The 23140-nt window shown below is 29.0% G+C and overlaps 1 protein-coding gene across 4 annotated transcripts in view; it reads right to left on the bottom strand.

Moving 5' to 3' along the window:
* The window catches only part of LOC129958248 (xaa-Pro aminopeptidase 1-like), a 68358-nt gene that overhangs the window by 26048 nt on the left and 19170 nt on the right, over positions 1-23140 (bottom strand). For 3 of the 4 annotated variants that reach the window (XM_056070554.1, XM_056070553.1, XM_056070552.1), the window contains 7 exons: positions 21274-21725; positions 17091-17233; positions 14304-14367; positions 10675-10779; positions 10505-10545; positions 10178-10229; positions 5917-6060 (listed from right to left, as the gene is read on the bottom strand). In XM_056070554.1, the coding sequence (XP_055926529.1) occupies positions 5917-6060; positions 10178-10229; positions 10505-10545; positions 10675-10779; positions 14304-14367; positions 17091-17233; positions 21274-21724 (1000 nt within the window). In that variant the 5' untranslated portion in view covers position 21725. Of the gene's footprint in view, positions 1-5916; positions 6061-10177; positions 10230-10504; positions 10546-10674; positions 10780-14303; positions 14368-17090; positions 17234-20888; positions 21016-21273; positions 21726-23140 lie in introns of those variants that run through there. The other variant, XM_056070555.1, reaches the window with a different exon arrangement.

Raw genomic sequence — 23140 nt, 5'->3', positions numbered from 1 at the left:
CATATTAATAAACATCATAAAAACTGTATCACCATACCCTGCCCCCCCTACAGTGTACCTGTCAAGTTTTAACGGAATTTTCGTAACAATATTTACAGTAAAACTTTCTGAGAGAAGTTTGATTCTTTTCTGTAAAAAAATATTCAAGAGCCTTGTAAACTTTGCTTAACTCGCATCTGAGCCTGAATCCAATAATACTGAAAGCATCAAATCGGGAAAAAATTTTGTATGAGCAAAGGAAATAAAATTCAATATATATATTTTTAAAAGATATTAACTTAGGTGTTATAATCAATATTTTACCATTAGTGAAAGAAGGGAAACACTTAAGTTAATTTTATTCTATTAAGTCTTTACTCCAACATTTTTTTTTCCAGCTCATACTGTTCCTACGATCATTGGTTATTACTCAAACACACATGAAATTAATACCATTTTATTTTATCAAAATATAAAAAATAGTATATTCCATTCACTAATAAATGTAAACCAGTTTTCTTCCATGCTTTATTGACAATTTCAATGTTCTGCACAAATACTTTTTGACTGCAAAAGATTTCATTATGTGAAGATATGTTTATGAGATATCTGCTTGCTACAGATATGGAACAGAAATTGTAGAACTTCACTCTAAATGCTCATTCACTAATTCTACATATCTTTTATTTCCACTTCCGTAGCATTTTTAAGCTATTATTCATCACACATTTTGCTGCTTTAGATATGAATAAAAATTTGAAAGCATGAATAATTATTTATCATTACACAAATAATTACATATAATTATAGGAATAATTATTCCATAGGATGTCTTTTCAGAGGCATCCAATCAAATAATCAAAAATTTATATTAAAACTTTTTTTAACTAACACAACAAAAGGAATTCAATTAAAATGACATTTATGAACCAAATATATTAAAGTAATAAAATAAAAAATTTACAGATCAAAATAATGCATGTAATTGTAATTTATTAAAAAATGTTAAACAATAAAGTTTAATAACATTCAAGTACACATTAAATCAATTCACATATTAAAGTTTAATAATCTGATGTTTGATTTTTGTATTCACCTAAAGCTTAAAATTCTTATCAAAAGAATATAAGAACAGCACTTTAATATGTTAAAACAGAATAATTTGACAAATTACGAGAGTTTATATAAATAAGATCAAATAAAAAAAATGACCACAAATATTTTATAAAAAACACTGTCTTAGTAAGCATCAAATCTTTAAAAAATAATAACTTAAAAATGAGTGACATTCAAAATTTTATGATTTTTTTTTGTTACAAAATATATTTGCTTACCAAGATAAATTTCTATAAAACTTTATTTTCCAAGAAGTTTATTCATGCCGACATTGAAGTAAACTGAAATTTATTGTTTTAAAATTTTATCTCACCTGCTTCTACCATTCAATTAAATATTAAGTTAAAAAAAGTATATTTTTATACTGAAATAAATTGATAAATTAAAACAATAATCAGTACTTCGTGAATCATTAAAATTATTTCTCTTTGCATGGATAGGGAATAAACGCAAAATATATTTTGCAAATATGGAGCATATAAGCATCAATAAATATAAGCAAAAAAATGGCCTTTTCTTCTTACAAAATATGGATTGTTATGCATTAATTATGAAGTGAAATTTATTAATTACTAGCCGCCTTTGGCGACCAGTCGGTTCGCCAATCTTAATGTTCGTTTAAATTTTAATAATTAAATGTTTTACACAATTCCAACTTTAATAGATTCTTCATCAAAATATATTAAAACTTCAAATTTTGATAGTCATATAATTCACTCATAATATTATAAAGGCCTTCAGTCATAACGTAATGTGTATCTTTCTAATTTTCTGTTACCTCTCTTAGAATTTAAGCTTTAAATTAAAATGGAAAGAATTAATCTGCAATTAATATAATAATATTTTTTACTGAAACAAAGCATTTTTTTTATAATATGAGTACTGATAACAGAGTCACTGAGCGTTTAAACTTTATGGGCACTAAAGAATATATTTCTTAATTTGTGTAATATCTCAAGAATTTGTCAACAAAATTTTCTCAGATTCATCATGAACAGATCGATTCATTAACAATGTTTAATTTTAAATGCATCAAACACTAAGAAAATAAAATGAATCGTTTAAAATAATCGGTCGAAAACAGGTTTAAAAAAACTACTTAAAAAATGATGTACTTAAAACTGTAAGCATATACAAAAAATATATATAACTAACATAAATACGATTTACTTACAAAAGCATGCAACTAACCTAAAAATAATTTAAATCATCCGTTGATAGTGGTTGTCATGACAACAATCAGAACAATGCGCATGCGTGAATTTTCTTCGCCAATTGGGTAACGCAAATGCGTGAATTTTTCTACGCCAGTTGGGGTAACGCTATGCAGATTATACATTTTTAATTTACTTTATTCTGTGTTATTTTAATTCAAAAGTACATCAGAATGAATCTGAAACATAGATTAATTAACAATGTTTAATTTTAAATGCATAAAACATTAAGAAAATAAACAGAATCGTTTGAAATAATCCGCCGAAAAATGTTAACCCTAGCCTTATTTCTGTTGGGAGAAAAAAAAGTCTTACTCATTTGGCGGTGGAGAAAATGGAAGATTTTTTTGGCGGGAAAGTTGGCGGTGGGGAAAATGGAAGATTCTTTTGGCGGGAAAGTTAGTTTTTGATTAATAATTAAAATTCTAATTGAAAATTCAAAAAAAGGGACCCCAGGTGCACATTCCCGACCTCTAAGGTATACATGTACCAAATTTGGTAGCTGTATGTCAAATGACCTGGCCTGTAGAGCGCCAACACACACACACACACACACACACACACACACACACACACACATTCAGCTTTATTATAAGTATAGATGAAGATGTAATCATTCAAGTAATTTAATAGAAAATAATATTCCCCTTTATCAGTATTTTTTTATATTTTGTAAGTGATATCATATGAGACAACAAATAAAAATTCAAGCTTCCCACAAGAAATAAAGTACCATTTGCTTACCAAGATAAATTTCTATAACGTTTAAGTATGTTGCCATTTAAAATTTTTAAACTCTGAATTTTGAACTTTTTCACACACTGTTAATTATTATTTAATGATGAATATGTAAGCAAAATGTGTAGAAGACAATATATTTTCATTAAAAAAAATAGTTTTAAGTCAATAATTTTATTATTATGAGATATAAATGTCTTCGAATGTAAAAATTTTATTTTAACATTAGAGGGTCAAACCTTAGTTAACTCATAATTTCTAAACAAATAGAATAAGGTTAATGAAGTTTAGTTTCCAGGAAGAATTTCTAATGTGTTTGAAATTTGATGAGAAATGAGTCTTTCCATTGGAAATTCTGAAGTTTGTCCTTATTTCAAAATATAGACAACTCCTTAGGAGAATTTTAATACATGAATCTTGAAGAATTTGTTAATTCCTTAAAAACACATTTTTTTTATAATTGTATGATACGCAATACCAGAATAAAGTTGGGAAAAAAGGGCTTCTCCCCCCTCGTTTTTTCTCTACGCAATTGCACGAGGGTCTAATAACAAAGAAATTGAAGAACGAATACTGAAAGGAAAAATTAATATCAAAATGGAATTAAATATTCCCTATTCAAAATAACAATATTTTCACAAATAAGGAAAAACGGTCCCCAACTGGTCATAGAATGAAAAAAATACATGTACTAAATAAGAATATATAAATGAGAAAGCTACATAATGCTTTAATTTTTAATGTATTCTTATTTTCCTCCTGGGTGGCTCACATTTCTGCTGTTTGAATTTCCATGAAATTTCCAGGTTGTTAAGAAATTTCCCCGACATTTTTCAGATGTTTCATTGTATTTGAAAAATTGTTCAACTCTTAACTAAAATCAATGTAAAATAAAATTTAATTCTCAGAAAAAAAATCCTGTCATTTTTACTTATTGAATTTCAGAAAAGCTTCAATTATGTAAAACCCTTCTCTATATTTGCAAATATATTAACCAATAATAAAAGATGCATGCCTATCTAGACCGACCTTTAGTCAACCAATCACATATCAAATTTAATTATGAAAAATGCAGTACAAAAATATATGCACATTGGTAAAGTGCTTAAGAATGAAATGATTTTATTCCTTCCAGTGGGGTCTACCATCCATACTGTTTACCAACACGCCGATCAGAATTGAACAATAATTCTACTAACATAAAAAAAAAATCATTTACAAATAAATACAAAGTGAAATCTCTGCATCAAAATAAGAAAAATTCATCAATGATATCAAAATTGCACTGACTTTTAGCACACTAACTATAATAAAAAATGCTTGAACACGGGTTCAAAGCTTAACCGCAAAATAGAGAGAGGGGGGGAAGGAAAATTAGTGCAAAAATCAATTTATTTTCTTTATTACATAAAAAGAAAAATATTTTTAGGTATAAATTTTAAAAAAGATAATATGAATGAATTTTGTAAATTTTTGTGGCAAACAGTTTCATATATCAATAAGAAATCATATCATCAACCATATAAGAAAAATGCTGCCCTTCTCTTTTAAAAAAAAAAATAACAAGAGGCATGTGCACATATAATGTATCAAACAAATTAATTTCCCGTGCTTAATATTATTTTAAAATTATAGAATATTTCGTAGAATGTATGAAGAAATTTTAAGCAAATGCAAATAAATACATAAATAAAAAGGTTAAAAAAATATTAGCAATAACGTCCATTTCATGTCATCCATTCATAAAGAATTTAGCAATCCGTGTTAATAATGTTTAAAAATAAATAAATAAAAATATTTTACGGAAATAATAACATAACATCTGATCTTCATAATTCAGCAAAAAATCTTGGCGGAGATGGGAAAAAATAATTATTGTAAAATACTTATTTGACTAAAATAATTTTTTGGGGATTACAATAAGGGCAATATTTTACATCCACTTTTGAATATTAATATCCGAAATTCATGCTTTCGTTCTCGTAACATGTGGTATGATCGATTTGAAGTTTTGAGGGGGGAAAAGGGAGGGGATATAGCTTCATATATATCTTTTTAAATAAAAGAGACGCATTAAAACTTAAAATCATAAGAGTAATAGGAGCTGGGTTTTAGTTAGACTGCTTTTCCGCATAGTATGCAAAAACTATTTTCGCTAATTATGTCGATAACTTGACCATCTGAAAAAAAGCAAACAAAACGTTTCAGCGAAAATACTGTATATTTATACATATATACAATAAATTAAATATGGTGGTTGATCTTTCTCTCCCATGATCTGTTTTTGACTATTAGTGAAAGTTTTGATTTCCATTAGTTGCCAACGATGTTCCATTCTACTTATGAAAAAATACCAGCGAATTCTCATGCTTGATAAAAATTAACGATTTATAAAAAAAAATTCCAGTTTTATAATAAATTTCCCTGATCCTTTCCCTTTTCCTTTCAGCCTTTACCCTGATTTTTCCAGATCTCTCGGAATTCCCCATCAATTCCCGGTCAGTTGGCCACCCTCATTCTCGTAGGTCTACATAGATATTTTAGAATCGGAAGGATTTTTTTTTTTTTTCCCTCTAAATGCAACAAAGCTTCGGAAATCATGATTCTCTTTCAAATGAAAAAATAATAATAATAATAATTTAGAAAAGGCAACAATTTCTACATCTTATGGCAAAAGAAGAATGCAACATTGAAGAACGAAATTGGATTAAACTAAACATTTTATAAAACTTTTGAAATTTCTGTAATAAAATTATTTATTAAAACTATCAGGAAGTAATTTTCTCAGATATTCAAAATATTTCATCGCTCAGTAAACTAGAGCAAGTATACACTGCAGTGATTAACAAAGTATAAATAATAACATTACCTGTATAAACTAAAGACATAGGTTCAATAATATTGCTAGGAGGAGGTGGTCTGTCATCCCATATCAAATCAACTAAATTTTGAGAAATTGCATGTAAGGAATGTCCTGACATTTCTAATTTGGAAGATAGATCAATCCAGTCTTCTGAAATTATAATAATTAAGCATGTAAAGAGTGAATTAGACTTTAAATACAACTAAAAGCTATAAATTTAAATTTTATATAAAACTATAATAAATAGAAGAAAATATTCATATTTAAAAAAACTTTAGCCTAAACTAGGGATGGGCAAACTTTTTCGGTCCCGGGCCCAAAATCGAAAAATTGGCGGGCCAAGATAAATTTTTGAAAAGGAGAAAAACAATATGCTAGTACTACAATTTAAATATGTTAATGAGATGAATAAAATTTTAAAATTTCCTTATATTGAGGTTCGAAGTGAGATGTACTGATTCTAAGGAACGAGGCTAAATGCTCATCTGTCAGTCTACTTCTGAAATTTATTCTTTCTAAGGTTCATAGATGAAAACACTTGTTCACATATATAAGATGAAGCAAACATAGCACTGATTTTCTTGGCGCGAGATTAAATTTGGAAAACTTACTTTCGATAAAGAATTGTAAAACTCGAACTTTTGCATATTTAGAAACAACTGCTTGAGATGTTTCACAATTTACGTTAAAAGGCATGGTAAAAATATCCAATTCTGTTTGAATGGCACTGAAATCTTGAAATCTACGTTCGAACTCAAAATGCAGTTTTTTTAAGCAATCTTCATAATTCTTAAGCTTCTCTTTATTTACTGAGGGTATTGAATTTAACCTCGAGAAATGAGAAAAGTCATTCTTAGCTAGTTGCCCAGCAAACAGATTAAGTTTTAGTTTAAAAGCTTTGAGATGGGTTCAGATATCGTCGATAAATTGATTTTTCCCTTGCATCTTGACATTCAAGTTGTTCATATGACAGAAAAGATCTGTGAAAAGTGCAAAGTCCGAAAGCCGTTCTGTATCTTCTGACATTTCGCACTACGCAGAACACTGTTTCTCATGGAAGAAAGATACAATTTCGTCTTTCAGCTGCCAAACTCACTCGAAAACACGTCCTGTACTAAGCCACCTTACTTCCGTGTAATACAGTAGCATCAGAGTATTCAGATCGCACAGACTGAAGAAAATCTCGAAATTGCCTGTGAGTAAGCCCACGAGATCGAATATTGTTTACAAGATTCACGACTGCATCAAGCACGGGTTTCATATTCAATGCAGATTTACATAGAGAATCTTGATGTATAATATAATGTAAAAAAACAATATTGTTCCCGCGATAGTTTTGATCCAAGAAATCCAGATTTTTTCCCTGTCATATTTGGTGCTTCATCGGTCGTAATATTACATATATTTGTTATAGGCACTTTCAAAGCCTTTCTTGAAATTCACGGAAAATATCACGTCCCGTTGTAGTTCCCTTTAAAGAACGCATGCACGCCAGTTCCTCGATAAATTCAAAGTTCACATCAACATCTCTTATAAACAATACTAATTCAGCAGTATCATTTACATCAGTGCTTTCATCCATAGCTATAGAGCAAAATTTAAAGTGGCCAATCTTTGACTCTAATTGTGATGTCAAATTTTTATCGATACCGTTTTTCGAGATAAGCTTACAGTCTCAAAATTATTTTTCTTGTCTGAACATAAAACATCACAAACTTGGAGCCTGCAATGTTTTAACAAACTCCCCATCACTCAGATATTTATTATTTTTAGCAATATTGTATGCTACAATGTAACTTGCATGTGTAGCTGTTTCTTAGATAGTGTTTACCTTCTTGAAAACATTTTGTTGGCCTGATAATCTTTTACAAAGACTTTCTACGTTTTTTTTTTTTTTTTCTTTCTTTCTTTCTGATTCGGACATTTCATTGTAATTGGAATTCTTATGCTAAGATGTAAAATGGCTGGAAATGTTATATTCTTTGAAGACTGCTACAGCTTCATACACATGAGACATACTGGTTTATTTTTAACAACTGTAAAAAAATATTTCCAGGATCATTCATCATTAAAAGCACGGTACTCTAAATCTACTTTACGTTTTTTAGTAGACATTTTGGGGTTGAAATATTTTGCGAATAACCCAAACAAACACTAGCCTAGGTACACTAAACTTTTAATAATTTCACCAAATTCGCGTCAAAAGAAAAGCCGCTGGCTGGAGCTAAAGATGCGCAGTCTGCCACAAGTGAGGTCTAATTCATCTATAATGGATTCACATATGTCTACTTCCGAGAAAGAGATAACTCTTGTTTACACCAGTCAATAGCAATAACTAACAAAGAACTTCCGCTTTTAACACTTTACCGATTGAAAGCTGACTGTGCTTGCTATTTTTGTCGATTTATGTTTTGTAGAACAAAAATAGAGAAAGTAAAAGGATCATTAGTCTTTTGAAAAAAAAAAAAAATAATAATATTTAACAAAGTAGAAAATAAATATTTCTTTTACTTTCCATCGGACCGGCGAAATAAAAGGTATGCGGCAGTTTAAACCCGCATTGGAAAAAAAAATTACCCCCAAAAAATGGTAAAAGTTTCACAAGTTCAAATTATAAAAGAAGATGAAAGATACACAGAAGAAGATATATATATAAATTAAAAATCAATGAAAATAATAAATGATTTTTTTTAATGCAAATAGTCAGATTATTTCCCTGGCCCGTGCTATTAATAGCAAATGAAATGAGGTGCAAGCGGTGCGTTGGTAATCCACGTTTGGTTCTCATGAAACAAACAAAAAAATGTTGACGGGTTTACTTGGAACTGTAAGAAACCTTGCAACGCCTCCCGGTTGATTAGATCGGGTTCCTTTCAGATGAAAGTGCTAACAATAGCACTTTCATCTGAATTGGTGCATCCCAAAACAGTCAATTGAAATTTTGATAGTATCTTTACATGACAGTTTTCACCCTTTACTGCAAAAATCCTATCAAGAAGAGGATCGTAAAACAATCCTGCCCTGTCGGCATTAAAAATGCCTTTATTATAATATTGCTATATGAAAGAAAATAATAGATTATTTTTTTCATCCACTTTTGGACAGCCTCAGAATCGACGGCAGCAGATTCACCACAAACTTGTACGATAATCCATCTCTTGAAAAATTCTATTCAACCATTTGAAGATCAGAATTCCCAGTTTATAAACAATTTCTGTTGCTTTCTCTTTAAAAACAAGGCCATTTATAGGAATGTTGCATGAACTTAATTGAAATGAGGAATTTCCCAAACGATGATGATTTCAAAGCTTTTCTTCTCCCCCTTTTTCTATTTATGGCCAATTTTTCCAATTTTCCGAATTTTGCTTAACATCTTCTTAACATCTTCTAGCTTTAAAATCGTTTGCAAAGCTGAATATGCAACTCCAAGTCAGTTGGAATTCTACAAATTCATCTTTTATCTTCCTATTACTTATTATTTAAGACCAATAAAAAGAGGGAGGGGGTTGATGGATTTTGAGTACAGAATTGCGGCTGTTGGCAAGAAAGGACTTCCTCGCCACCACCCCTCCATCACAATTGCTAACAATTTTAGCTAAATTGCAATGAATTCTTCCCACAGCAAAAATGTTAAAAGCGAGAAATATTTCTGTGATAACATTAATTCTAGGGTTTAAAAATATAGGAAATTATTTAGGACCAATGTAGGACATATGAGAAAAAAACGTTCAACTAAGATTTCATTGTATTTCACGGAATTAGCCTTTACTCCAAGTTTACCAATAAAAACTTTTTAAAAAATGGAATTTATAGTTTCCAAAATTTATAATAGAAAAAATTAGCTAAATTCGTAATTTCACCAGTTTAAACAACTCAATAAATTAAAATTTGTAAGAAATACTAATATTGTATTAAAATCTAAATGCATATCAAATTACAAATTTGAATATCTCATCTAGTATTACATAAGAATAATGTGAATGAAAGAAATCCAACTTTATGAAATGATTAAATACTGATTGCATTCCCACAAAAAGCAATTCAGAAGCTAGAATAATATATTGAAATTCCTTAATCAACCAACGCAGTTACGAATACAAAAGTAATTCAATTTATATGTTAGTGCAACAGGTTTTTTTTTTTTTTTTCCTTCCCCTGCAATACTGAATGACATTTACTTCAAAACAAGAAATTCAGCATTTGATGTTGAAGAACGCATATCTGATAAATGATATAAAAGATTTTAAAATATCTCATAATATCTTACCATATGATATAAGTAGGGGATCAATTCCAACTTTACTGCCAACCGGAAGAACCTAGAAAAGGAAAATTAATCATTTCAGAATATAAAATCGCTTAATTTGATTGCTTTAATCACAAAATTTGAAAACAAGTACTTAAAAATCGGAAAAGTATTCAATAAAAAAAAGTTTCAAAACTATCATATTTAATTATTATTTAAAGAATGCATCCTATTTAAAGAAATAATTAAGAAAGAAAACGGCTAATTTCTCACAATTTTGTGTAAATGTTAACAGAAGAGAGACTAAGAATACAGTAATTTGGAAATAAAATAAAAATTCTTACTTACCCTAGACAGCCATTCATGAATAGTCGGAGTACCAGGCATGCCTTCAATATTAAAGAAACGTTTTTAATAAATTTTAAGGGTACTTAAATTTCAACATATGACACTCACTGAACTAAGCAAAAATTATTCAATGCTCATTTGAATGTTGACGTTTGAATATATTTACAAACCTTCTTTTAATAATGTCCAATTATTATCCAATTGCTTATCTGCTTGCTGAAAATACCGCCTTTCAGTCCACAAACTAGCATGGTTTTCTGTTATCACAGCAGTCCCTAGTGTTTTAATAGCAAATAAATTTTAAATTAACAATATCATCAAATACTATCAACTTATTTGCACTATCAAAATACAAAAGTAAACAAATTCTGAGACAGCATAGCATATTGCAAACAGTAAAATATTATAATTAGCAAACTGAAGATTAATATATCAGATTTAATATCAATAACAAGATTTCTGACAGAATTGCATAATACATTACATTATTTTTTTTTTAATTAAAAAAATAAAAATCATATACTTTTACAAGGAAACATATTAAATAATTAATCACAGTATATACACATTTGTTTAAACAAAATACTTTATTCAATTAAAAAACTATATTACATACTCAAAAAATATGTAAAAATACTTAAATACCAAGAAAGTTAAATTATAAGAAAAAACTCAGAAATTAAAAATGCATTGTTTTTGTTAATGCATAACATGGAAATATAAGGCGTTCCTTTTTTTGTTGTTGTTAACGACTGTACATCTCTCTAACTTTGTTAATTATTAATGCATCTTCAAAAATTTGGCGGCGATGGAAATGATTCGATGGGACAGGTTTGTGTTAAGATAGACCAAGTTAATTAACTTGAAATTTTTTTCCATTACGACTATCAATATTTTTGCTGAATCGATTTATTACAATGAAATTAACCTCTCAATAAGATTTTAAGGAAATCTGATAATAATTCTAAGATTTATAGAATTTTGAAAAATGACTCTTCCAATGTTAAATGGGCTTTAGAAACTTTCAGCGATATCTCTGGAATTATTATGTATTTCTGAAAAAAAAAAAATTCACTCACCTACATTAATCTATACTATTTCATCGTCACAAAATAAATGCATGAATAATACAAAATGATATTTGTTATGAATTTTTAAAAATAAATGTGGGGAAAAAAGTGAATTGTAACACAGCAAAATCTTTGCATGGTGACAAAGCTGAAATGCTAAAATATCGGAACCCAAGAATTTGGCGCAGACCTCAAATAGCTTTCAAAATAATCTCAAAAATTTTAAAATTTCCACAGTAGATTTCCAACATTCACTCTTTGAGAAACCATGTATTAACTTTATTTATATTTAAAGATCTAGTTTTCGTGAAGCACGAACTTTAATGACCATTATAATATTGCAGATAGTTTAATTTAACGTGAATTTTGGTTTCTTTTAAAAAATGAATGTTTTTTATATCCTTTTTGCACTCAGATGATATAAAATTAGATTGCAGCAGAGATTAACTGTGGGAATGTTTAATTTTTACTCTTTAATAGCATAATAATAATAATAATTCTGTCTTTTAGAACTCTGTTAGTAGAACTCTTCAATAGCAATTTAATAATAATCATTCTGTCATTTATCAAAATTATCATGCAATAATAATCTTAATACATCTTGTAATTGAACAATTGTTTCCGCCTGAAAATAAATGTTCGACCTTTAAATAAACACCTATAACTTTATTGACTTAAAATAACTTTACAGTATTCGCATCTCACCAATCAGCGACTTTATTAGGGGAAAAAATGGGTAAAACAATGTATTTCATCCACTATGAAAATTAAGATGTATGTTAATTTCTTAGGGCTGGGTCAACTAAAAAAGACAAAATGATTGATTTTAAAAGTAATGGAAATGCTCCAATATTTAAATAAACAGAAAAAATATATTTTGAAAAGTCATACACAGTTTAAAGATAAATCTAAGTTGTGTTGTTTGTCCCTCTGGAATTCCTGGAATAAAAACGAAAAAAGATTCATTTAATATACGGTCCTCAGAAGGTTGACTTTTTTTCGGCAAAGTTTTCAGCAAACAAATTTACGTGTATCTCAAGAACTACGAATATACTGCGAAATTCGGAACGAAATTTGCTACATACATACATACATATACAAAAAATTGCTGTATCGTATTATTAAAAAATCTCAATTTACATAATCGAAAAATTCCGAGATAGCAGTTAATTAACTCGGTTAATCAGTTTGTCAATCTAACAAACTTGTTCCCTCCAGTCATTTCCGTCGACACCAATATTGTGAAGATGCGATAATAAATAATAAAGTTACAGGGGTATTTTTTTCTTTGTCGACGACTGTGCAAAATTCAATTCAGGAAATTAAATATGATCAAACATAACTATCAAGACTATACTAGTTTAAAGTTCAGCCTGATTTATTAATGATTAAACTGCATTATTTTGAAATGGAAGTGGAATGACAAGGGAAGGGGGTCTCCTCATCTCCTCAAAAAGTAATTTACAATTTTCAATTTTCCACACCATGTCTGAGCAAAGGAATCAAAGAAGAATGTTTACTGGTACCGATTTTTCTCATCTGAATGTTGCGCTTTCATATACAGAGTGATCACGCAATAACAGGAGGTGTTCAGACTGGACGAAACATAACAAAATTTGGCCATCATACACATTAAAGCATGCGGTTTCGATTTATCAAGAAAAAAAAATTAGTACCAAAAAACGCCGATAGGGTAAATTTTGGCGCTACAATCAAAAACTTTATTATATAATTTGCTTATACAGGTACATTGTGACATGATATAGAAGAAAAAAGGAAGGGTTGCGAGAATTTAAGTCATTCTGCGTTGTCACTACGTGGACGCAGGAGGACGTGGAGCTGTTTTATCAGCGAGATGAAAATGCCAGTGCTGCTCTTCGTGAATACCGGCGGTTAAAACAGTTAAGTAGTGGATCGATGGCCTTTACTAACGAATAATAGTTGAAAGAATTGAAACAGTAGGAATTCTTGGTGTGCGAGAATTCAAGACCGAGAATGTAAAGGTATCAAGCAGGGATAAGTTGAAGTTACAACTACCGTTATGGATCAGGCGATAACTAATAAGCAGGGTACCAGCAGTGCACATTCACTATCACAACTAACATATCCCGTTCTCGACGGTGCAGAAGATATTGCAAAAGATCTTGAAATTTTATCCGTATAAGATAACACACATTAACTGATGACAGTGATCTGAATCTTGGCAATTTCTGGTTGTGGTGTGTTCTGGTTCACTTGAAAGACGTTGTGTATCAAGGACATGTTCCTGACATTCCTACTTTAAAAGATCAAATAAAGTTACCTGCCAGACGAATAAATGCCGATATGATACGAGACACCGTCAAATAAATTTTGTTATATTTCGTACAGTACATAACACGCCACAAGGCTCTGAACACCTCCTGTTATTTATTGATCACCCTGTATATAAATAACATAGAAGTTTCAATATTAAAATTAATCAAATGGTTACTTGATAATCATTTTTAAATACAGTCATAGACTTGAAATAACGAAACATTTATCCATTTGTAAATTCAGTTACCAAAGCTTTATGCCACTTCTTCCCATCCTGCACCAATTTGCTTCACTCGTACAATTGAAAATTGCTAGTGTTTCAAAATATATATTATCTATTAATGATGATTTTATAGTATTAAAAATCGTTTGTGCACATTGCATTTCTCAAATTCACACATTTAACACAACATATATGAGCTAAAACATACCAGTTGTACCAGTAAATCCTGAGATAAAAGCTCGACGCCGGTCACAAGGGGCAAGATATTCACTCTAAACAAACAAAAAATTCAATTAATCTAATGTTCATGAATATCAAAAGTGATTTTATTTATGATATTTTTAAATTTTGACTAAAACAAGAAATTTTGATTAAAGCATCCCAAAATAATTAAAAAATTCCACACACTGTAATTTAATAAAAATAATTTGCAAGAAATTTATTGGATGGGTTACAAGGCACAAGGGCCAGGTTTGACTAAACAGCACCAACCAAATGGTAAAATTAGAACACAAAATCCTATAAACTAAAGATCAATTTTCACAACAATATAAAATTTAAGTAGAGGAAAGCTACACGCAAGTTCAAAACAAAATAAAAAATATATCTAAAATTAGTTTAAAAACATTAAAATTGCAATAATACAATTTTAACTGCAATGGCAAAAGAAAAAGAGGGGATTAATGCAGTCTTTTTATGTGTCCTTTACATATATCTGCCATGATCAGGGATACTTACACAGTCGTGAGAGAAAAAGTCTTAAAATTTAACAATCTATAGGGGCTCTTTCTTAATCGCTCCTTGAGGGTTGCTCAGTCAGACAAATTAGAACTGGCAGAGAGTTGTTGCTGATGCTACTATTCAATAATAGGATGTGTTTCTTCGATTGTTTCATGTGAATTGTAGTCTATCGCATACTTGTTTCCCAATTATTTGATTTTTTCTATGACTAACTGAGAGATGGTTTGTTGGAATTGTTCAGGATTTAAGCTTACAATAGGTGATTTGAGTTGTCAAGAGTTGTTATGGTATCAACAGGCTGAACAGAAATGGAAGAATCATCAACTTTCATGGAATCATTGTGTAAAACAGGGAGGGATGAAGTCGTCCAAAATTTAGATTAGTTTGTATTACTTTCATTATTTCTCACTGCCACTATACACGATTTATTTTTAGGCTTATTCCTTTCTTTTTAACTACAGTAAACCGAGAAAGATACTGTGAATCATACAAGGTAGGAAGGGGCTTCAGAAAGTAATTCTTAAAAATATAATTTATCACCATAAACATTTGTAAATGATTTTTTTATTAGATTCAGAATTAGCTGTGTTTTTAATGTGTTATTACTTTCTATTTTTGCTTATATTGTTTTTTTAATAACTACAGTCTGATGAGGTTAAAGCTGAGGGATTACCAGAAGTTTCTTCCCTGAAAACCAAACAGATTCCAAATGTCCTTTTTAGAGTGATAAACAAGAAAAAATATAATCTTATTTACTTTTGAAGTTTTAGATTCAGCTACAAAAGAAATGCCAGATGCTGGTGTAAGCATTCACATGAACTTTTCAGTACACGAATATGTCATTACCTGTTTACATTACAATGAAATTATTTCTTTCAAGCCACCATTTACAGAACTACACGCAAAAAGAAACCATACTCAAATCTTGTAACTGGCACATGGTTCTTTCCTTTTGCAATCAATGTTGTCATGCCCAGTTTCAGTACAGTGGGTATAAGTTAGTGCTCTGCGATAAAGAGCTTTGGCATGTCCAAGAAGCCGGCACTGATAACACCTCAATGGGCTCAGGATGCAAGATTTTATGGTATAACAAATGTAACCTGTCCGAGAAATATGATAATTTTGAAAAGTCAAAATAAGATGCCTGGTTTTTAAAATATGATCATTTTTATTGTAATCCATCATATATCAGTCACCCCTTGACTGCACATTCCATTCAAGATCTTATCTATTTCACTACAATACATCTTGCCACTGAAAATTATTCCTTTAGAAGAATTAAGCTATCTGTGAAGACTGACAAAAATGGGAATTGTTGACAATTTTCTAAAGATGGTGATCTGATTCACCTGTTTGTGAGAAGATTTTAATCAATAAACCAAAGAAGTGAAATTTCCATATGGATTTGATGTCACTGAACACTACCTGAAATCGTCTTTTCTATAAAAAATGGTGAAATGAAATGAAGATGGCACTTGGTGCAAATATTCTTTTTAAAGCAAAAACAAAAAATAAAATGCAATAAATGTTTGACATGTTTGATGCCCATTTAAAGAAGGATTTGTTGTTGTTTTTAAAAGTACTATATTACATGGTATAAAAATCAGGTTTCATGGTGCAGTCCACCAACGAGCCCAACAAGAAAAGGCAGCCATCAGCTTTGCAAACAGCCAGCCTTGGTACACACCTTAGAGCTGACCATAACCTATACACTAGAAACAATGACCAACCTTCACAAGCCCACGAGAATGACCCCTTTCATGTTCCCTAGCAGGCTTATCACTCAGATGGCTCCCCCCCCCCCAAGATGAAATCCAATATATAAAAAGCACTGATTTGCCCTTTTAAATATTCTAAATCATTATTTCAAGGTTTCTAAATTATTTTGTGTATGGTAAATTTCATCAGCAATAAAAGAATATAGATTAGATTTTAAACACAATGCTTTATTTCAAATCTAATACCCATTGTGACAAAAAAATTAATTGCATAGCTATCAAAAATAATTATACCAATCAATTACAAAAAAAGTTGGACATTCAGAATTAAAAGCTATTAGCAATAATTTTATAAGTATAGTGTTTTGTAGCTCACTTAAATAAATTTTAAAAATCATGAACAATACTTCAATCTTAGATTTTTAAAAATGGTAATAGTTCCTAGTTTAAATTATGTTTTGGTTAATCACTTATTTTCCATAAAGCTAAATGTCAATTCAATTTTTAAAAAAGTACAATATTCGCTAAAAAAATACCTGATGTGCATCGGTACATGGAATGATATAAGCTTGTAATGGGTCCGAGACATAATTGGTATTCTTTAAAAGAGCTCGCATTCTTTTCAATAAAACACCAGTGTTTTTCATTGCCATATCCAAAGGTTCAGACGTTGAAGCACCTAAATAAATGTAAACAGTGAGCATATATTTTATAAATCAAGAGTTAATAAAAAGTGCAAAAAGGTAGTGTTTTATTTTTGAAACAAATAATATACTAATACTACTCTTCTGACTGTTTACTTAACCATTACTTACAACAAAATTAGACCTTGAATTGAAATTAGATGTATCTGGAATTGTTTAAGGAAGAAAGAAAACTAAGTTTGCAAAAAATCTCAGCAAATCAGATTTCTAGAGTTTGAAATAGAAATGAACTTAAAGGAAATTCACAAAAGGTACTCCAATGAATTTAGAGGAAGAACAAAAATATAAATTTAAGACAATCATGTTTTTTATATAATACAGTAGTACAAGTAAAGTTCGATTTCTAATTATGATGATGCTCACTCAATATAAAATTTTGTTTGTCTATTTGTTCAGTTAACAATGTTATTGTAATTTATCTTGCTTTATATACAAATTCCTACACTTACGTAAATCATTAAAATTAATTCCAAAGTTTAGTTGAATAGAAAACAAATGGCAGAGTACATATAAGAAAGATATTGATGAAAACCTTTTTTTCTTTCTTTCTACGACCATTTTTTAAAATATATAAGCTAGTAAGTTGAAAAACCAACATTAAAAATTTTTTGATTTTTAAATATATATATATATATATCATCAAAAACAGCATTTGCAACAACAATTTTAGTTTCATTATAATGGAAGATTACTCCTTTGGTATCTAAATCAGCCAAAAAGAAACTTTAAAAGTACTTAAACAAATTTGAAGAAATGAGCAACTGAAAAGTTAAAAATGAAATTAAGTTTTTCTTCATCATGCAGCTTTCCCTCAATTAAATTGTCTTAAGTTAGCAAGCATTCTGCAGATCAAAATACGTATTTTTAAATTTTTTCAAATTTCAATAATACCCAAATTAAGTTGTCAAAGAAAACTACAATCAAGAAAAATACATTCTGATACTGCCTGAAATATCTCAACTGGCCATATTTTTAATCGAAATATTTAATTAACACTTGTTTAATAGTCACAATTACATTTCGTAAAATGATGTAATTGGCAATACTGGATACAAATAGCAATCGTGTATATTAGAAATCTAGTCTTATGAGATGAATGCCAAGACCTAGCAAGCTTACTGCATCAGAATTTAAAATACATAACAAGAGTTAAAGCATAATGCCTACTACAAAAATTAGAAACTGAAATTATGAAATTTATAAGGGAAGCAATACATGAAATAATCAGTTATACAACACAATGGACTATTTTTTATGCTTAGGAGAAGGTACTTCAAAATAATGAAATTTGCTTTTTATAATAGCAATAATTTTCCTCATATCAAATAAGTTTTTAAAGTATATTTTATTTTGCATGACAATCTAAAACGGAACTGCATATTTCAGTTCTTAATTTTTTTATTTAATATATTATATAATACTTTATTATATTATAAATATTATACTTCAGTTCTTAATGTTTATTTCAGTTATAGAAATGATAATCTTTTAAAAACAATTAAAATCTTTGACTTGCAAATCATGAATTCAGTAGAAGAAAGCTTCAGAAAACTTGAAATAAATAAAAAACTTTTAAGAAATTAATTCAAAAAATAAAAAGCAAACAGAATGTCATACTTTTTCTTACAAGTTCTTATCTCAGGCGTACTCAGACACACGTGTCATTAAGGTAGAAGAAAAGATATATATGTGAAAAGGAATTATGTACAGGAGGATTATAATTAAAGTTACGATTTTAAAAATCGATAATTTTAAAACTATTGGTCAGAATGAATTGATAATTTAGCAGAATAATTGTAAGGCAATGGAATTTTGTTTGACGAAGGGGGAAAAACCAGTTCCAAATGTGCCGATAGATGGCGCTGTCAGGGTTCACATTTTTCTGGAGATACGCGAAATACTTATACGTGACATGCTCACTGCAGACAAAGCTGTCATAAAAATGCTCTTTGCCTGAATGTATCATCATGATTCTGACTATGAAGGATCACACTCTACTCTTGAAACTTTTTTTTATAAGAACGATGACTGTACACCAACAGCTATCAGGAAGTTTCGGACATTAAAATCCATAAAATCGGATCCAATAACGACAAATGGTCTGTGAAAAATTATTGTTATATTCGTTGCGTCTTAGCCACCCATAAGTAAGGTATTTGTTCCATGAAACCTTTTTTTTTTTTTTTTTTTGTCATTATCACTGTTGTCGTTATAAACATGTATTCTTGTCTTATCGCTAATAAATTTTTAGTAAACCACTGCACTCTATTGTTTCCTTTTGGCTAACAATATTCTTGTATTTAACTAATCCATTTTTGGTCTTTCCACTGACAGCGTCATTTATCGGCACATTTCAGAACATTTTTTTTCCTTCGCCAAACAAAATGCATTTGCCTCACGATTGTTCTACTAAAATATCAATTCATTCTGGCCAGTAGTTTTAAAATTATCGATTTTTGAAATCGTAACTTTAATTATAATCACCCTGTATATTAGAATTACCCACAACAAATTTTATCAAATTTGGAAGTGAGCTCTGATAAAGATTTTAATTTCAAATGCATTAATCTGGATATGAAATTAATTTGTTATGAATAATTTTTTCCTTATTTCAATAAATATTATTTATATTTTGAAACAAAATAAAAACCTGGTAACCATCACAGCTCTAAATTACTACAAGCTAAAGAATTTATATAATTGCATTTTATTAATTTTATCAAAATTTGTCAGCAGATGCATACAAAAAAATCTGTGACAAATCCAGCCAGATCTGTCTCGTGCAACAGACAAAATGAATTGCATCACTTTGTGATAAAAGATGTTTTGATAATTATGATATGGAAGCAAATTTTTTTGTAGAGAAAACGCATCTCTCAGCAGTCCATTCATATATTATGATTGAGAAAAATCACGAATTTCTTCACAGATACACATTTTATTAATTTCTTACATTTTTGAATAAAGCTTCAATAAAAAAAATCCACATTTCATGAAGATTTAATTTAAAATTGATAAATTATTGAAATAATCCTTTGAAATTTTAAAATACAACACTGAAGAAAGTTATTCTTGGAATGAAAATGTCTGAAGATGATTTACAAAAATTATTCTACATTTATTTACAACATCTCTGGTATACTTAAACAACAAAAGGGTTAATCATTAACTTCAAAAAATTCCTATGAATAATTGCAAATGTAAAAAACTAGAATTCATTAAGTATTCATGAAATAAGATTTGAACTATCATCTTTTATTAACTGAACATTTATGGAAATACACTATGAAAAATGAAGATGAAATGCAACAAATTAAGATGCAAAGTAATATTTAGAATTATTGATATGCACCCTTAAAGTAAAATAAGCAGTGATTAATAAACTGCTAGAACATCATAACAATTTATTAATGATGATTTATCATGTTCTAAATTTGGTTTTAAAAAATCATGTAACAAATACGAATTTAAGAAACAAAAAAAACAATGTACAGATGTGAAACTAATATTGCTACTACTAGAAAAATTGGATAAATTATTAAATCTCATATCACAGACATCTAAAGCAGACAAAGAATGAATTAATGATTTTTCGCTCTATATTTAAATAATGACTTTCAACAAACTTACTTTCATGAATTCACATTTCATAAATCCTGCTGTTGCAGCTGTTCAGTGCTAAGGATTCCAGCCTTCATTACTTAGGATTCTAATGAAACACGCATGCAAAGCAACCACTTCTGAAGATGTAAATTTCCTACAATTTAGCAACAATCACAAAAAAGAAATAACAAGCAAGCTGCATGCTCTATTAACCAAAAAGCACATCACACTACAATTCTATGCAAAAAAAGAAAAATCAAGCAAAATTTATGCTTAATATATTTACAGAAAGAATGAGAAAAAGCAAATTGGCTTCTCTAAAAGCAAATTATAACTAAATAAATAAATAAAATATAAAGAAACATTTAACAAAAATATGTAAATATATACATCTTTGGAGTAATTTACTTACTATTAGATAATAACCAATCTTCATCAGGACTCAGCTCTCTGAATGGAACAAGAGCAGGCATCCCTCTATTCTGTGTGCGTTCCACTGCTTTAATAGCAGATAAAGATGGTACCATTGTAGCAAGTGCAGCCATTTGAGGATTAACTGCTAAATATTTTAAAGTTTCAGTGAACAAGGTTGGAAGTGGAGTTATTTCTTCTTGAGAACGGAGTTTCAAATCTGAAACGACTTGGTCCACTTTGTTGCGCCAAGCATCCGGAGGATGGTTGTGTTTATTGTTTGCTTTTTTAATACGACTATATACAGTCACAGCTCTACCTGGACATTGTCGATCTCTAGCACATCTCCAGTACACAGTACCTTCCTTTCCATCTCGAACCTTGTTGTAACGATGCCCTTCATAAAGAAGAGCTATTCCACCTCTTTGGGTAGCAACATACTGGCATTCCATTCTTTAAAAAATAATAAATATCTCTAACTGTGTTTACAATTATTATAAATTGCCAAAAATATGGCATTAAATACACAAAAATTAAAGCAAATTGAAATAAAACATAATAGTATATTTGAAGGCTATTTAGTTATTTCATACAATTATTATATATTATATTTCATACAATTAACAAAAAATTATAATTAAGTTTTTTAAATGATTACATTAAAAAAATTATCAAGAGTTATAAAACCAGAAATATTTAAAAGTGAATTTCAAAATAGAAATTTAAACAGACCATTTAGACTGAAATTGAAAATCCTTATCTAATGAGTTTTAATTATTTTGAGATAAATTAAAGTGTTATCATTGCAAAAAGAATTTTTTTTGTTAAAAATAAATTGAGTAAGATTGTTCATCGAAAATTAATAAGTGATTAATCCTGCTGTTCTTTTCATATAATGTAACATTGGTGTCACATTAATCCAAACATTAAATACTACTTTTAGGAACCTATGTTCCTTGTGTTATCAGAAAAATATTTTGTTTAGAAATAAAGAAGTTTTAATGTACTAAACAATAAAATTAAAAAATGATGCAAAAATATCGAAATTTAAAGCTTATGTATCCAAAATATTTTTTTAAAAATGCATTACAGTATACAGTTTAAATCTTACCTCCTTTATATCAACCATTTTGGACAAAAATATGCAACATGAAACTTGCAATTATAATTTTTATAATTCATCAACAACATGTTTCATTTATTCTTATTGTCTAATTAATTCAACCTGAATTATGAATGTTCATTACTCAATTGTAAATTAACTGTAAACCTATCAACAATTGATGTATTCCAACTTCTACTGATGACAGCCAAATGGCTGCTTTTCAAATAAACATTTTTTCCAGCTGATTATAAATAATACAGAATTTAGCATGGCCAATAAAATATAAAATTATTGTCACATAATAATTAGAAAACATTTATTTATTTTTGGATTTTAGGCTCTTACATTTTTAGAAAGGAGATTAGAAATCTGAAAAATTATTTTTTACTTCAGTTATTTACACAGATATTATTAAAATTTATTCACCATCACACTTTTCATGGATGAAAGGTCTCTTCCATGAATATTTTCCATATTTTTTTGCAATATCCAATTTCGAATATCTTTCAGAAATTGCAATGGAATCTGCTGAAATTCTCTCATACTTTTTGTTTCTTGTTCATGTAAATCTGGTATTTGTTTAGCTAAACAGAACAATCTCATTCTTTGTCGCCTACGCATACTCACAATGTTCTTTTCCTTATTATAAGTTTTGAATAGCTCAATGCCCAAAGGATCATATATGCCATCTTCATTCCCACAATTTTCTTCTATTTCAGTGCATAGGTTCTTATATTATTTATTTCTCCCAATAATTTCCTTT

The sequence above is a fragment of the Argiope bruennichi genome, chromosome X1 (genome assembly GCF_947563725.1).
Source record: "Argiope bruennichi chromosome X1, qqArgBrue1.1, whole genome shotgun sequence".
In the NCBI taxonomy this organism is placed as follows: Eukaryota; Metazoa; Arthropoda; class Arachnida; order Araneae; family Araneidae; genus Argiope; species Argiope bruennichi.
The sequence above is the reverse complement of the archived record's forward strand: the minus strand, read 5'-3'. Positions and strand labels throughout refer to the sequence as shown.